Source organism: Talaromyces proteolyticus, assembly GCF_021365285.1.
Source record: "Talaromyces proteolyticus strain PMI_201 chromosome Unknown BGW36scaffold_8, whole genome shotgun sequence".
NCBI lineage: Eukaryota > Fungi > Ascomycota > Eurotiomycetes > Eurotiales > Trichocomaceae > Talaromyces > Talaromyces proteolyticus.
In genome coordinates this window covers 775,569-792,083 of record NW_025764284.1, presented here as the reverse complement: position 1 = coordinate 792,083, position 16,515 = coordinate 775,569, and the positions used below count along the sequence as shown (strand labels likewise).

Below are 16,515 nucleotides of genomic sequence, written 5' to 3'. Positions count from 1 at the left end.
GTGTGTGGCACCTCATAGTAAATGTCTGTTGTGGAAGTTTACTTCTGCGGCTATGATGTCAATGACCGACGATCCCAACATTACATCGTTCAAATCGACCATGTCGGTTGTGAGAACTGTTTGTTGGTTCATCGTAAATATCGTCATTGATATTACTTTTATTTCTCTCTCCGATCATTGTCCCGGATTATTCTGTGAATTGGATACCAGCCGCGAATCAGTCCGGGCTGCTGCTTGCGGTGATGATCGAAACAACATGCATCATCAATCTATCCGGCGGCGCTGGTACACATGTACTTAATGGTTAGTTCAGATTATATTGGGTTGGATGATTGTTAACTTATAACGACTGAATATGCATTATCATTCCAATCCAGTGGTAAAAATGAGCTGATCGGGCGGAGAATTAACACCGGATACTATTATAGACCCGATCGAGGTGTTTACTGCCCGCACGCAATGATTACCATATTAGTATATACGTATGACGGCTGCATTCGGAGTCCGTTCCTGTTTCGTACCTTGCATATGTTCATGTAGGAACTCGCGTCAATTGATATGTGGTCTTACAGTATTACGTGGATTTTATGAATGTCAAAGATAAGTGAACATTTGAAGCTTGTGCAATATAGTAATTACGCATTTGTTCCGTAGGAGCTGGACACGGTCCATGGTGGATAATCGGCCGCCCGGACTCTTTACTGTTCCATGGCGAGCGATCGATCTTGGCCCTCCGGCACACATGGCAACGGATGGTCAGAGAGTCGTGGAGTTGATATGAACATTATCAGATGGCCATATAGTCAGTCACAATGCTACAGTAATACCTGTCAGGTCACTCGTTCTGCATGGGTTACACCAGCCAGCCACCACCCAGCCACAATGCTACTCGATAAAACAGCCGCCACAGATCCTTGACACGGGGTGTATTGCCTGCATCCCAAGGCGAGCGATGCACGAGATCGATCTTCAGGCGTGGGTTATCAGCTTATCAGAGCCCGAGAGAATTCATCTAGTCGATGATGAAATTATTAGTCGGGTACAGAACTGATCTGCTAGATAGGTACTGAATATGGAGGATGGGAGGAGCAGCTGGTTGGCTGACCGCACGGCTTCCAGAAGGCTACCTGTTTGGGGGCCGAACTATACAGATGCAGCCATCCGCTTCTGCATTCTTTCACAGGGTATATTCACATTGATATTTGCTTACAGTCATATCTCATCATCGAGCTCCCAGTACTCCTTTGCACCATCCTTCCTCTCCACTCCCGATATCCCGGTTGAAGAAGCATGTTGGAGTTTGTGGATTGTTGGGATCGGCGCGGTCTGGCGTCGTATGCTTAGACGAGCACAGCCCGGTGCTAGCCCGAAGCAGCCTAGGCCGCGGCATGATGAACGGTGGCTTGTCATGGTCGCTTCCATTATTAGAGCCTGCCGATTCGTACTTCTATTTCTATTCAGTCCTTTCGATCATTTCTATTATTTGGCTCTGGCGCTGATGTTTCTATTGCTGTGCCGCTCTGTGGCTGTTGACTTAGCTACTTAGGTACCTGTTATTTATTATTAGACTGTATATATGCATATCTGCAGGCGTCAGAGCGATAGACTGCGAATATGGCCCGCGCCCCCAAATACATGCATGCAATAGTGGTGCACCATCCCCGTAATAGTAATGAATTCGAAGAATATCAGCAGACACCTCGTGCGTGCTAGTCGTATAGTGCCTGCCACTGACAGCCGGAAAATAACGAACTCGACGCGCGATCGCTGCAGATCCGGACTGGTGGCAGCAGCCACCTCCAGCAGCGCCGAAGGGGCCAGAACTCTATACACCTATTACATCAAGCACGCTTCCTTCCTTCCTTCGTTCCTTCCTCTTCCTCCCCTCGCACTCGTCCTCTCTCTCTCCCACTTCCTCCCTCTGGACTGCTTCTTGCTCTTATACCACTCCTCCTCCAACACTATCTACGCCCTCTCGACAGCCAGAACCAGTAAGCGCAAGCTATGTCCCGCCTCTTTGTCTGACCTCCAGGGTTATTCAGTGTCCCGCCATTGTCTGGACGCAGGGCCAAATTCAGGACGAACTCAATTCTCAACAGCTGAAACGGCTCATGTAGTTGAGAACGGCCTGCGATTCAGCATCACCAGATCGACCATTGGCCTGCACAATGTCGTCTTTGGCCGGCTTCCTGCCGAGGATCAGAAGGATCGAGGCAGATGAGATGATCGATGTGAAAGCGCTCGCTGCCAAAAATGCCACCAAGCAACAGCCTACACGTACACCTACTGCAAAATTCAGGTTCACCAAGCAAACATCCCAGCCCCAGCATCGATCGTGCGAGCTGGAGAGAACAAAAGCTGAAAAACGCCTTTCCCAGTCCGAAACAGCCCTGGCCCGGAAACCGCTCAACAGATGCACCAGTGACGAGGGTCCCATTGCGGCAAAATCACAACATTCAGCCGACTCTAAGACTGACATGCACACAACTCTACCTGTGGATACCCCTACCGGACAGAATCGAAACAATGCAGCTACCCCGGGAAATCCTGTAAATCATGTATCTCCGCTATCCTCTACTGTGCCCGAGGACGCTTTGCCGATCATGTCCCCCGTCTCGCTGGATATGCCTGAACTAGGCCCTTCTTTTGGCATTGACGAGGCCATCTTCGAAAACGATCCGCGCAAGGATGCTCTACAAATGTCTCAGATATCCAATTCGATATCTTCCACCCCCGACATCCACGGGCCTGCTTCCTCTTTATACAGCCCAGTCTCCTCCAAATCCAGCATCTCTGACTTTTCCACCGGCAACTCACCTGTCCAGAAAGCGCCGCCACTGATACATACCTTTTCGGCTGTCAATCCGGTAGCAGCTGGAGTTTTTGACGAGTCGCCTGTGCAATTGACCAAAAAGGCCCCTTCACAGAATACGAAGGAGAGCACGGGTGCTACAGAGAACACAAAGAAGAATACGACAGAAAATACGAGAAATAGTACGAAAAATAATACGAGGCAGCAGCAGCCGCGAAAGAACAAACCAGCTGCCGAAAAGAACAAGCCTCTGCCGGCAGTGCCAATGTCAGTGCCGACGGTCAAGCTACCAAAAGAGCCGCCTCCGCGAGCGCCCAACCACGTCGTCAGCCTGATGTCGAAATACGCGGCGTCAGCCCCGGGGTGGGTTGACTCGGACGAATCACCCATCGACAAGTACTTCCGCCCACGCCCGGTGGCCGACGAGAAGGCGCCCTCGCAGGCAGCATTCGACCTGGAATTCGAGCTGGAGAGAATCATTGTAGAAGCCAAAACCGAGCAGACTGCCCAGGCGCCGCGTTCGCCGCGGTCGCCGCAAAAAGAGGAACATGTCGTGGCGCCATTGAATGTGGTGACACGGAAGAGCACTAGTGCCTCCCGGGGGGCCACAGCACAGGCACCTCCCGCGCTAGCGCCCCCAAGGAGTCGCCAGAGCGCTCAGCCCGGCGATCTCCCGCCTTACAAGCTCTTCCCTTCCAACACCACAAAACACGCACGCCTCGAGTCCAACTCGTCTGCCGAGTCCGACGCCTCGGCACCCTCGAGCATGAAACCCAGCACAGACAGGTCGGCCTCGACAAAGACGGTCTCGCGACGACTGCGCTCGTCGCTGAGGCTGCCGCCCAATCTGCGACGCCAGCGACCGCCAACCCCGCAGCTTGTCCATGAGGAAGCGGAACCCATCGAGGGCGGTTCGCTGGTAAGCCTCGAGGACGACCAGGCCGCACTGGCAAAGAGCACTGACCGCTACATTGACGCCCAAATCGCCAAAGCCCTGGACGTGGCCAGCGAGGAGGACAGCGACAACCTAGATGCCGGGGCTGACGGCAGCGAGAGTGACAAAAAATCTAATAATATCAACCCTCAGGATGAGGGCGAATGGTCGACCATCTACCCGCTGAAAGCGGTCAAGAAGCTGGGCATTCCTTTGATGTCCAGCAGCCACATCCCCCGCCTCTCCTCCTCAGACAATGAAAAATCACTGCGATTGCAATTACCCAAACTCAACACAATCCCGCCGAGCACCCTCGTTAAGCCTGAGATCATCCCGCAGCCACCACCTGCCAGCGTCAGCAAGTACCCCGAGACCCCGGACGATGTGGGTCTGCACACGCGGTCTTTTATCGTGGATTCACCCTCCGTACAGTCGCCGATCGAGGAGGAAAATGAGATGGGCGAAGACGACAACGATGCTATGCCACACAGTGACAAAATATTCATCGAACTCAACCACGTCGAGACCGTGACGGACGAGATGTCTCCCAAGACGCAGGAGGTTCCGCTGACGCTAACGGTCGAAACTAGACCCCACCACTCTCGACGTCAATCAAAGCTGTACGAACTTGATGGAAATGGGTCAACCCCTGTCGTCGCATCACCGAATCCCTTCGAAAATGTAAACCTTCCAATGCCGTCTCAGATGCCCGAGAAAGTTGTCATATCGTTGATGGAAAATGTGAACAACCTGGAAGAACTTTTCAACTATGCCCTTCTCAACAAGCAATTCTACCGCGTGTTCAAGGCAAATGAGCTCTCGCTGATCAAGAATGCCTTGTTCCAGATGAGTCCGCCTGCCTGGGAACTGCGCGAGATGAGCCCGCCGTGGACAGAGGAATTGGAAGGCTTAAAAGATCCGGATGCCCCGGTACCGGAATATACCCCTGAATCTTACCTACGACACTACGGTCGCGATATGATTAGACTTGCCAAGCTTAAGTCGCTGATTCTTGCGCGCTGCGGGACTATCGTCCGACCGGAGACTATCGCGGGTTTAGCCGGTAGTGATGAGATGCGAGCGGACGAGATCGACGAAGCGTTCTGGCGTATTTGGACGTTTTGCCGTATTTTCGGGTGTGGAAAGAATCGAGAATCCGACGTTAATGGGCAAATGGACTGGCTGAACGGTGGGGACTTGGCGGAGAGGAACAAATCCGGTGCTACTGTTCTCATGGCAGAGCCGTTCTTCAGCATCAACAATGTTCTCTTCGACCCTCCTGCAGGTTTCGGGAAGGGCAATGGAGACGGACTCACACACGGACAGTTATACGATATGATAGAAATCTGGCTGTGCCTTGGTGTTCTTTTGCAGGTCATTCATGGTGAAAGCAAAGAAGCCCGGATTGCCGGCGTGTTCGAGGGCATGGATATCTCGCCTGGTGATATACTCAAGGAAGACGCCATGCTAGAGGAATGGACTTACTACATTCTCACGTTAGGACCTTCTGCCTTGGTCACTTTGAGTTCAGTATGTCCAACTGACTCGGCTCAAGCGACATTCGCCAAGGCCAAACAGATGGGCGTCACGAGGTGGGAGCCCCCAGAGTACGGAGCAACCCGCCAGGCGTTCCTCCGCGAGGCGATTACTCGCACGTATGAGATCAGAATAGCTCCGCAACAGAATGCACAAACTCGGTCTGCTAGCAATGGCGGGTCCCCGGTTCGGCAAAACCATTCTGCTCCTATAGATAACCGAAGCAGCTACAACACGATGCACAGCGCCCGGGAGCCAGGACGCCGACCAGACATCTCATTCTTCAACTCTGAAGACTCGTCTTTCGGCCCATATAACGGAGCTCCCCCATACACAGCAAACAACACAGAGAACTTGCCAGCGCCAGCTCCGGCATCGGGCCCTCCTCCACGATATTCAGCTCATGAAACATTTATTGATCCTGTCGATCGGGCTATCCGCATGATGGTCCATGATCTTGGGTTTAGCGAACACGACGCTAAATGGGCATTGAAGATTACCGATACTGGCGACATGCTGGACACCGATGCCGCCGTTCGACTACTTCAGAAAGAACGCAAGAGGAGGAATAAGGGCAAGATGACACAACTGTGGAGAACCGGCTCCAACAACAACAGCGGGGACGAGAGTGGCCCAGAGAACCTGGTCGATCCGCTCGTCAATGTGCCGAAGCATAGCGGAGCAGTAGGATGGCGATGGGGCTAACCTCGTCACTACTTTCTTTTTATTTGGTTTAATGGGTGTTTAGGCTGAATTTGAGCGTTGAGCTGCGTTTGTATTTTAGCCTTGGGAAAAGGAAAGTTTGCATTATGGCGTTGGACTGGGATGGCAGATTTTTGTTTTCTTTCAATACCCTTCATGTTACGATATACACTCGTTACGATCTCATTGTGTATATTATGAGTCTCAATGTATTGACCAACTACTTCCCTATATTAAGTATAGTATAAAGGATTATACTGCTTTTGGTTAGTGGATATTAAACTTCTTCTCGAAGGATTATGGAATTATGAATAAGCCCAATCACCTGACTACATGTATCCTGCGGAGTAATCAGTAGATATCGAATATTAAGCACATATCACCAGCCCCGGAGTGATCAATTGATAATGTGCATATTTGCTAACAGATGAACCATTTGACCGCCCCGTCGATTTGGCTGCACTCTATACTGCTGATCTGCACCATAAATATTTTATTTATAGACAGGGTATTTTAGTCATTCGGTCAATCGGCCTTCTAGATATTGATAGTTATTAATCATCATCGTTATTATTCAGGAAAGTCGGCAATACTACTCCGCGTTAAGCCCGACGCCGATCGGGGGAGTCTTCGTCACACTACGACAGATTATATGGTATCGGCTACACGGCCCCTACTTATGGCGCTCAACGCTAAAATAGGGGTATAAGGCACTCCTTTCTATCATGGAGTATGTCGGAAAGCAGCCTGGGGGGTTCGGGTGGGCGTTTGGGAGGACTGGTGTTGATGTCATAGGACATGCGACTCGAAAGTCCTCTTATCACCAATTACTCAAGTGGGAAAGCCCCGAATCTGGAGGCCATACAAAACGTAGGGACAGATATATTGAAGGAAAAGAAGTATGTTCCATTACTGAATCCCAAAAGGGGGGGCTATTTATCCACTATACATGATGCTAAGCTGGAAGGGAGGGGTGAGACATGCTACCCAAAGTGAATATCCTTATTAATACTTTATTATATATTTAGTATTCTACACAATTATTGAAAATTAAAATCGATATATGTCAACTACAAGTAGATTTCGTACATAATAATTCACTACTCAAATATTAAATATATATGTTTGGTTCTGGATTTAGTTTAAGATGATTGTAAGTATCGTTGAGCTGGCAGAGCACGGACCCGAATGCCAAATCAGGGCCGGATATATGATTGGCTACATTGGTACATCTGATGACGTCATGGAGACAACGGGTATACATCAAATTGCTGTTGTTGAATTCTATACAAGCTAATAGTACAGTATGTATCTAACTACGCAATCACCGGATCGGTCTCCCAGTGCCTCAACATCTGCCGTACCGCCCGCGTCCACTCCTCCTTGCACTTCTCCTCCAACATTGCGATTTTGTCGTCTGACGGCAACTTGCCTCCCCACATATCTGGATTTCTAGCCAGGGCACCTGCATATTTTTCGACAAGACCTCTGTAGCCATTAAAAAAAGACATTAACAAAAAAGGCCCAACACAAGATAGAAAGTCAAGGCAACTCACTTGCTTTCAATCTTTTTCAACCCCAACCACGCAAAACTCCAACTCCGTCCACTCTCAGGATCCGCGGTAACCATCATCTTAGCTTCATCTAGTAGCTCGGAGCTGAATGGGTACGAGCGGGTCAGGTTGCGTAGCTCGCTGAGTAGGTTGTTGCTATGCACGTAGTGCAGCCATGCGTTCGTCAACGGCTCGATTACCTCGCTGCTGATGGTGTTTTGGTTCACGGGAACGAGGATACGTTCGATACGCCGGAGTTCGGTGAGGGTGTTGACGCGGCGGGTGCGTAGGATGGCGAGGAGGGTTTCAGTGTCTGCCATATTTGTCTCTTTGATGCTTGATCGGGGGTTTGTGGTTTTGATATCGAGGAAATGTAGATGTATGTGTAGTCTGATTCGGATAGACTGTGCCTTTTGATGAGCCATACAGAATCAACAAAGAGGGCATGAAGAGGTCAATATAAATACCGTACCGTTTCTCGCCCGACACAGCCTACACGGTTGGGTTGATTCTATTCGTTGTCTATCCCCGAGATCACGATTTGCCATCGAGGCAGGGAATTTGAAACGGTGGGATTGGAGTTTGCAGATGAGTTGTCAACCTAGTTATGTAGTAGTGGTCTACTAGTATACAGTAACGAACTATCACCTGCCATATCAGCCACCAAAAACGGTGGTTTGTTTAGTAAGGATTGTCAAATGTTTATGGGGTGTCTGGACCGGCCCCGGGAATTCGGGACAGGGATGCGGAATTATGGGAAACTTGGCTATTAGGGCTGTAGGCTATGGACAGTAGCGTCATGGTCGGGCGTAGACATGCAGAGAAAGCGAAAAAAAAACACAATTTTAATACACGGACTACACCGTTTGATTAGGTAAAATAGTGTTATATGGACTATAAGGTGCTAGCTTTTGTGGAAGTATACAGTCGTGGTTACATGTAGACGTCTGTTGAGTTTGTCTTATTGATTGACCGAGATTAGCTCAGCTGGACGATTTGCTGATTATGATTATGCAAGGACGATCTTATCCACTAGTCTGTTTACCAATGCACTACTCTACCAATCACCTACTTGCTAATTTTGACAGGTCGGCGTGATGTTGTATAGGGAGATGCAGTCCTTCCATTCATCCGACGACTATACTAACAGTAATTTCTTGCAGGTAGATGCACAGACGAAACAAAGCAATAAGGCATTTGGCAAGCTGACGGGTGGCAATTGTCGAGAGTATTATTAAGTATTACTATATTGCTTTCACCTCCAACTAGCCTGAGAGGCTTCACTGCGGATGGCGATTATTCTCGGAAGCCCTAAAAACGCCATCTCCAAGGTGGGTCTCGGCCCTGTCTGATCAGCCGAACATGCGATCCGGCTTTCTCGCTCTGTGGGGATGCTTCTAGAAGATCACGCTATGAATATAATCACATGTATATATATATATAAAGAAAAATAATTCTATATAGTATTTACTTTGATGTTTTATTATCAATTGATATAAAAGCGGCACTCTTGCGCTGAATATCCCACCAATCCTGCAGTAGCCGCCCTTGCCTCTAGGTTTTAGTCAGCGATTTCATGTAGTTAAATTTAGTCCATGTCTTTAAACTGTGTCAGTCTGAATGACAGCGCTCATTTGGTTAGGGCTATTTACATTCTTGGCAATTGACAGTATTAGGAGTCTCAGATCTAATAATCAGATATAATTCACTAGTTACTAATGAGACAACTACATGTGTGTAAGGGCTTACCAATACAGTGTATATACAATCATTTTCTTAAATACTATTAATTACACTTTTTATGACCTTACTCCGTGATTTGGCCCTTATTCTCGTCGACCCTTCTAGATGTTAGCTTCGACTGTGTAGATGCCATAATTCTGACATTAGCAAGGCTATTGTGATTCTTGTTATGGCTACGGATGTACGGCTCAGCCCTACATGCGCCACGGAAATACGATGACAAATAAGGGCCGCCGCACTCGTCATATCGAGACTCCTGTGCGATTATGATAGGATGTACGTTTATATACTTGATACACTGTTACTACATGTATTGCTATTGGTGTTTGCTATCTGCGCTGTTACTCATACATAGATCCGTACTGGAGGAGTACAGTATGTGATCTTGATCTAATCAGATAAGATTGCAAAGAATATCCTAATTGGCCATCCCCGTTACGTAATGCAGCTTGTGTTTTCCGGCTCCCGCGTTAAGCTGCAAAATCCACTCCCGCCTTCTTTTTCTTCAATTTGACCCGCTTATAAACCGCCATTATTAATTCTCTCAAGACCTCCAAACCTCGTCATTGCAGCCTATGCACGCGTCTCTGCCCTGATAGCGCCAGCCCGGCGTTGATTCTACCAGCTCGGCGTCTTGGGCCAGTCGATGCACTTCCTGGTTCCCGGCAACCCGATCGCCACCCGGGCACCCGCGACTCGGGCTCACCTCGTTTATCACCGCGCCCGATTCACCGTGCTATAGAGAGAGAAATAGCTTCTTCGACGTAGACATGGTTACCTCAGAGACCACCCCCATTCGGCGCCAGTCAACCCAACACTACCAGACCTTCTCGACCCCACCGCCCAAGTCGCGTGGTCGCCCGCTGTCAAATGCCTCCGATGGTTCCCACCCTGACGACTCATTGCATACCAACGGCAATGGAGAGAACATCCCAGATCCGGCGCCATTGCCCAAGAAGCAAATGGCCGTCTTGGCCATGATTGCGTTGGCAGAGCAGACTGCTCTCAACTCCATCAGCCCGTACCTGCCGAACATGACCGCGACATTTCCTGAAGTACATGGAAACGACGTTGGTGTATACGTGGGAATCATTGCTTCGGCCTTTGCATTGGCCCAATTCGCGACAAATTATTTCTGGGGGTGGTTATCAGACCGCATTGGGAGGAAGCCTGTTATTATTACTGGCACGATTTGCACCGCGCTCACATTCGTGCTGTTTGGTTTCTGTACCACCCTGTGGCAGGCCATTGTCGTCCAGGCTCTGATGGGCATGCTCAACGGTAATGCGGGCCTGGTGTCGACCTGTCTGGGCGAGATCACCGACCGCAGCAACCAGTCGCGAGCATTCACCTATCTGCCCGTGCTTTATGGGCTCGGTGGTATTACCGGTCCACTTCTGGGAGGCTCCCTGATTTTTCATACCAACCCATTCGACAAGGGTCAGCCGAACCCGTACCCGTACCTGGTACCAAATCTCGTGTCAGCTGTAATTTTGGCAATTGATTTGATCTTGACAGCCATTTTTCTTGACGAAAGTCTCGAGGATGCCGACGCCCTGCCGACTTTTGCGCAGCGCATCAGAGAGTTTTTCAGCTCCTTCTGGCAGTTTACCACGTCTCATAGACCAACCTATCTACGAGCTGGTTACAGTGGTCCATTCCGTTATCACTCGATGCCTACTCGCGGACGTTCCTGGAGCAATTCTACTCGAGACAGTGATCTCGATTCAGTGTCATCATCGTTAACTCCCACAGAGAATGAGGCTGAGTTGACGCGGGGCGAAATTTTAAATCGCGACACGGTGCTCTTATTAATCACGTACTTGATATTCGCGTTTGCCAATGTCGCGTTTAATTCTCTATATCCTATATTTGCCGAATCACCAGTGCCAAACGGTCGCGATCTCACGCCACAGGAACTGGGACTGTCTTTAGGCTTCTCGGGTGTGGTTACGATTGTCTTCCAGATTTGTATCTTCGGCCGGTTACGAGAAAAGATGGGAAATAAATGGTCCTACCGCGCGGGCCTATTAGGCTTTGTCATATCGTTCCTGTTGATGCCGTTGATCGGGTATAAGGGGAACGACGAGCACCAACTGTCGAAGAAGACGGTCTGGCTAGCTGTTGAATTGTGTTTTGTCCTGCTCATTAAGACGATTTCTGCCGTGGGTGGATTGACAAGTGCGCTTTTACTGGTTTGTCACTAATCTCTTGTTATCAACACAGAGAATATTTCTCTAACGTTGTTATAGGTTACGAATTCAGCCCCAAACAACTCTGTGCTTGGCGCACTCAACGGCCTGGCCCAAACGCTGTCTGCTGCCGGACGAGCCGTAGGCCCATTCCTCTCCGGCGGATTATACTCACTAGCGATTCATGTGAGGAAAGGCGAGATTCTCACATTTGGCGTCTTTGCAGCCGTGACTTTCATCGGATTCGTTCTGAGTTTTGGTATCAGGTCTCCGAATCTTGAAGCCGAAGGCTGGAATGGCGCCTCCGATGATCAGGATAAATCGGACGATGAGAGTGAGGCTGGAGCGTGAACTAATTTCCTTTTCACAACTTTCTCTTTCTTCACGAGACACGACATAATGAACCCCAATTTTGCGGGGGGAAAGCGATGGATTCCTATAACAATCGATATTTTAGATGTTCGAATAGTTCACTGAGAGATGTACGCATACAACACACACACATATATATACATTTCTTTATTTAGTCTAGTTTGATGACCATACCCAACTTTAAGCTATGAGGGTCTTGTTCTAGTGGCCCCTAATTCCCCGCACCGAGCTGGCGCCAAACCGCGCAAATGAGCTAATACACACGTCCGCCAGTGGTCTGCATTTTTAGCCTTTTCCACAGGGCCTTGATTTCTAATGGACACTATTGTATTATTCATTGTCATTATACTACGGGATGAAACGGACCAAAAGAAAGTCGAGCAGTTATCTTGTTGGCGAACTACAGATGTACGGCCGAGGCTGTCAACTATGTAGCGGATTGCTCCGGCCGTGGCTTAGACTACCTCCTATCTACATAAGTCCCAGACGACTCCGCGTTCTGATAGGTTCAATGATAGCATACTTACTGCCCGATTGGTCCCATGGGAGGTGATAGGGTCTAGGTCCTCGCCTAGATGCTGTTTTAATTCAACACCCCTTCCAGCCGCAGCTACTGGCAATATCGCCTACGCCGGCAACCAACATCCATCCAATAGAACCAGCCATACACAATTCGACAAGGCGTCTACGGCTATTTTGAGAGCTTTGAGGCGTTCCTTGCCCTTCCTGGCCTCTTATTGTTGAGAGTGAGGCTAACAGGCGGCGGCTGGCTATAATAATCATGTAACAAATAAATACCCCCTCTCAGCTGCCCCCCCTTCAAGCGCCTCGAATCCGTCTCCTGAGCGCGACACTTGACGTACTGCGGTAACGAGTCGCAGCGCAAGCAGGATGGAGGCTAGAAACGGCATTCCTCTCCGGTCGGTCTCGGCGGATCCTCTCTCGCGTGAGCAGCATGCTGCATCCCCTGAGCACCACTCGCACGCTGAACCGAACCTCGACGAGACGCCGCCGTATGAAGCGTCACAGGAGGAGGTTCTCCCGCCGTACGAAGACGCAGATAATAGTCCCGTGAGAATACGTTCTACGCCGCTGCATCGTAATTTTTACATCATCGTTCCTACTGCGCTCTACTCGGCTCTTGTTATTTACTCCTGGGTGACCTTCTGCCTTCTCACTCGATTAGACGGATTCTTTGAGGGCTCAGTAAACACAAGGGTCCATCAATTCAAGGCGGCGCGCTATACTCAGTCCATTGCAAGCGTTGCAACTATTCCCGTGATCTCCACCGTATGTGCCTGGGCTGCTGCGGTCTATGTACAGAATCAGCGTGATGCATATAGTCTGCGGTTGCGCCAGGTAATCACCCTGGCGGACCGTTCTTGGATGGATCCTCTGCTTTGGTATCGTCTACTGTTTTATCCGAAAGGGCTCAAACGCTATGGGAGTAGCTTTCTTGTTCTGGCGGTCTTCATTCATATCATTGGTGCCATCACCTACCCGATTCAGTCGCTTTTCCTTTCAACTCGCCAAGTCAATATTCAGCCTAGTGACTCCCAGTATTCTGAGGCAAATCAAATGGTGAAATCAATATCTGGAATGTTCGAATCCCCAGGAACTGCAGATACTATACTTACACTACGCCGGGAGCTGCAAAGTGCTGGTTTGGATGCTCATTCAAGCCAGTTCTGGACAAGTGGCGATGATACTTGGTTCGCAGAACTGTCCAACGACTTCACTACTGGTCTACACTCTGGCCAGTTGATCCCGAGAGTAAACGTCACGGCGGAGTATCAGAATCTGACAGGTACCAGTACATTTCCATCCAACTGCAACGAAACGGAGGGCTGGTTTTACAGTTCCTATTATTATCCCGGTGAAAATTATAACACGACGCTAGAGGTCTGTTTGACGGTGAATACATCTCAGACCCCATGGCAGGATATCGACAGTCGTCAGGACTTTACTGAGGAGCTATATGTCAACGCAAGCACTCCCAGCATATATCAGGAGGAGCTTGGGGCATTCAAAATCACTATGAAAACGACAGCGGGTGCGTTTGAATTACCCAATTTTGAGAACAACCAGACTGCCGGCCCATTACTCAATGATTCACCACCGTGCCTGAGTAAGCCTTGTAGTAAATATACGGCATCTGGTAGTCCTTACGACCCGCCTCTTACAGGCCCTCTAACCACAATCGCCATCGCTCTCTTTGGTCCCGGCTCATATGCCGACATAGCGCAAACTGCACTAAACAGCAGAGCCATATATGATGAAATAGGGTGGAAGGGAGTTTTGGATCGCGATGCGTACAATAATCTTTATCCACTGCAGAGCCTCGGCCTCAAATCTCCTGTCATGGTGGGCCCATTCTTCATTTGGCTGACTCTCTTAACTCATTTCAACAACTCGACCACCTTGTCTCCAATCTTCACACAGGCCGGTTTCCTGGCCATTAAAGCCATGTTTGATACGTACCCCACCATCGACGAATCTCAAAATATACTCATATCCTACAGTAATTCGACGCTACAACAGATAACGCTACCATCCATGTCCATCGGCGGTCTGATTGTTGGATCCGTTTTGTTGGGTCTGTACATGGTACCGTTACTGTGTCTAGCACTATATGCGGTATACTCGCATCCCTGGACCAATACGCTCGACGCGTTTACCATGTTGCGCATGGGTGCCGCACTCGGCCAAAAGGATCTGCCGTTACTGATCGGGAACAGTATGCGCAAAATCCAGGCTTTGGATAACCTGCCCGGTGTGGTGAGAGATATTTCAGGCCCGGACGATAAGATTAGACAGATGGCGCTTGGTATTGAAGGCGGTGCGCCATTGCAAGTGTCGAAGCGGTATCTGGCTTATCCTGGGAATAACGACACCTTGATGGCGGTCAGGTGAAGTTTTCGTGACCTTAACCCTTTTAAGTCTCTCTTTTAGGCAATTTTCTTTCTCGAGCATATTACTTATAATAATTTAATTTTACGAAGCATATATAATAATGAGAGTTATAAAATGGGCATGTACATCAATTTGATCTCCATGAATTGCTGTTACATATTATGTTGCAGCTACTAATTGTCACATAAGATCATTAAAATAAAGCATTTACTCGAGAGTTGTTCTTAAAGTATTGAAAGAAACATTTGAATACAAAGGGTTGGGGCTATATTGAATTTGATCCATTGTAAATTATTGGATAGCATGGACTTCTCATAATCTTACAGCCCTAGATCTACAACCGCAAAGCTTCAGCATGAGCTTCCAACTCTTTAATCTCATCAGGACCTAAAATCCCTAAACCTTCCCGTCTCGTTGGCGAAGTCGGATCAAAGTACGGCTTCTCTGCCAGTGAAGTCACTCGCGTTCCATGTCTAGGCTCCGTGCCTTCGTAGTCCCAGCTAGCATTGTGGATTGTGATCCTATAGACCAGTCAGAATCTCACCATGCCTCAACCAACTAAGCAAACCAACGTACCTATTATCCCACAACGCGCTAGTCCCTGGCGTCCATCTGAACCGGACCTGAATATCCGGATTCTTCTCATACACATCGAACAAATACCCCAAAATCACATCACTCTCGGCGCGATCAAGACCGACAATCCGATCCGTCATAGCCCGATTCACCCACAGCGCCTTCCAGCCCGTCGCCGGGTGCGTGCGGACCAGCGGGTGTTCGCGCTCGACGAACTTTGGTCCTGCTTCGGGCTTCTTGCGATCCAAGTACCCGTGCGCAGACCGGTAGATGGCTGTGCGTCCGTCGATGATCTTGCGGAATCCGGGGGATAGTTTCTCGTAGGCTGCGTACCCGCTTGCCCACAGCGTGTCGCCGCCAACACTCGGGACTGTATCATTATGGAGATGTGTGATCCCGGCAGGTTGTCTCTCATGCACGAGATCGGAGTGCCAGCGTGATGCGCCTCCGGGTTGGCGGAAGTTGGCTGGTCGTTCGAGCGCAGAGAGCGCAGGCCAGATGACGGTTATACCGGGGACGCCTGGCACATGGCTGACTTGGGGCTGCGAAGCGTAAGTATATAGATGCAGATGAATACTAATGCGTGGGCAACAACATACATGGATTTCAACTTCCCCATAGTAATCGCCCAATTCCCTTTGCTTCTGCGGACTGAGATCCTGGTCCCGGAAGAAAACTACACTACGCTCAGCAATCAGCAGCGCCAATTCATCTCTCTGCTGGTTTGTCAGGTCCTTGAGCTGCAGCCCAACAATTTCCGTGCCAATATGCTTGGTCAGATGAATGACTTTTTTAGCAGCGCCAAAAAGGGCCTTTTTCTCGCGATCCGCGCGACTCCCCGCGTCAACGTATTCGCGCTCGTCGTTTCGGATGTTGTATACATCATCGAGATAGAGTGGCCGGGCCGGTGTGTATGGATAGCCTTGCGACAGGTCAATACCGGCCTTCTCGAGCCGGTCACGCGCGAGTTTGGGAAGTGCAATTTCGTGTTTGGTTGGGGCCGCGACGTCCACGATTTGCGGGGAAATGGGTGCCGGTGCCATGATTTCTAACCCTAATTACCAAATTTGGAGGGTAATAAACAGTCTGGTGGTTAGAAGAAGGCTAATTTCCACTTTGCATTGTTTTCTTCTGGATTCTTTTCTCGTTTTATATATCCCTATGCTTATTTTTTTTTATTGG

The 16,515-nt window shown here is 49.3% G+C and overlaps 5 protein-coding genes across 5 annotated transcripts; 3 read left to right on the top strand and 2 right to left on the bottom strand.

The window, feature by feature from the left end:
- Positions 1-3,146: 3,146 nt before the first annotated feature.
- BGW36DRAFT_299306 (uncharacterized protein) lies at positions 3,147-5,987 on the top strand (the record flags this gene model as incomplete). The annotated part of the gene is made up of 1 exon (XM_046211518.1): positions 3,147-5,987. The coding sequence occupies one exon, from the start codon at positions 3,147-3,149 to the stop codon at positions 5,985-5,987; it is 2,841 nt and encodes a 946-aa protein (XP_046070281.1).
- A 1,256-nt stretch (positions 5,988-7,243) lies between these two features.
- BGW36DRAFT_382184 (uncharacterized protein) lies at positions 7,244-8,334 on the bottom strand. Its single transcript, XM_046216493.1, has 3 exons — positions 8,010-8,334; positions 7,541-7,941; positions 7,244-7,472 (listed from the first exon to the last, which is right to left on the bottom strand). Exons 2-3 carry the CDS (start codon positions 7,855-7,857, stop codon positions 7,301-7,303), a joined length of 489 nt encoding a protein of 162 aa, XP_046070280.1. The 5' UTR covers positions 7,858-7,941; positions 8,010-8,334; the 3' UTR covers positions 7,244-7,300.
- A 1,451-nt stretch (positions 8,335-9,785) lies between these two features.
- BGW36DRAFT_382181 (MFS transporter) lies at positions 9,786-12,198 on the top strand. Its single transcript, XM_046216492.1, has 2 exons — positions 9,786-11,475; positions 11,533-12,198. The coding sequence occupies exons 1-2, from the start codon at positions 10,051-10,053 to the stop codon at positions 11,821-11,823; spliced, it is 1,716 nt and encodes a 571-aa protein (XP_046070279.1). The 5' UTR covers positions 9,786-10,050; the 3' UTR covers positions 11,824-12,198.
- Positions 12,199-12,735: 537 nt separating this feature from the next.
- On the top strand, positions 12,736-14,766 carry BGW36DRAFT_344352 (uncharacterized protein; the record flags this gene model as incomplete). Its single annotated transcript, XM_046213170.1, has 1 exon — positions 12,736-14,766. The coding sequence occupies one exon, from the start codon at positions 12,736-12,738 to the stop codon at positions 14,755-14,757; it is 2,022 nt and encodes a 673-aa protein (XP_046070278.1). The 3' UTR covers positions 14,758-14,766.
- Positions 14,767-14,874: 108 nt separating this feature from the next.
- BGW36DRAFT_344351 (alpha-ketoglutarate-dependent taurine dioxygenase) lies at positions 14,875-16,508 on the bottom strand. Its single transcript, XM_046213169.1, has 3 exons — positions 15,933-16,508; positions 15,334-15,875; positions 14,875-15,278 (listed from the first exon to the last, which is right to left on the bottom strand). The coding sequence occupies exons 1-3, from the start codon at positions 16,374-16,376 to the stop codon at positions 15,092-15,094; spliced, it is 1,173 nt and encodes a 390-aa protein (XP_046070277.1). The 5' UTR covers positions 16,377-16,508; the 3' UTR covers positions 14,875-15,091.
- Positions 16,509-16,515: the final 7 nt, after the last annotated feature.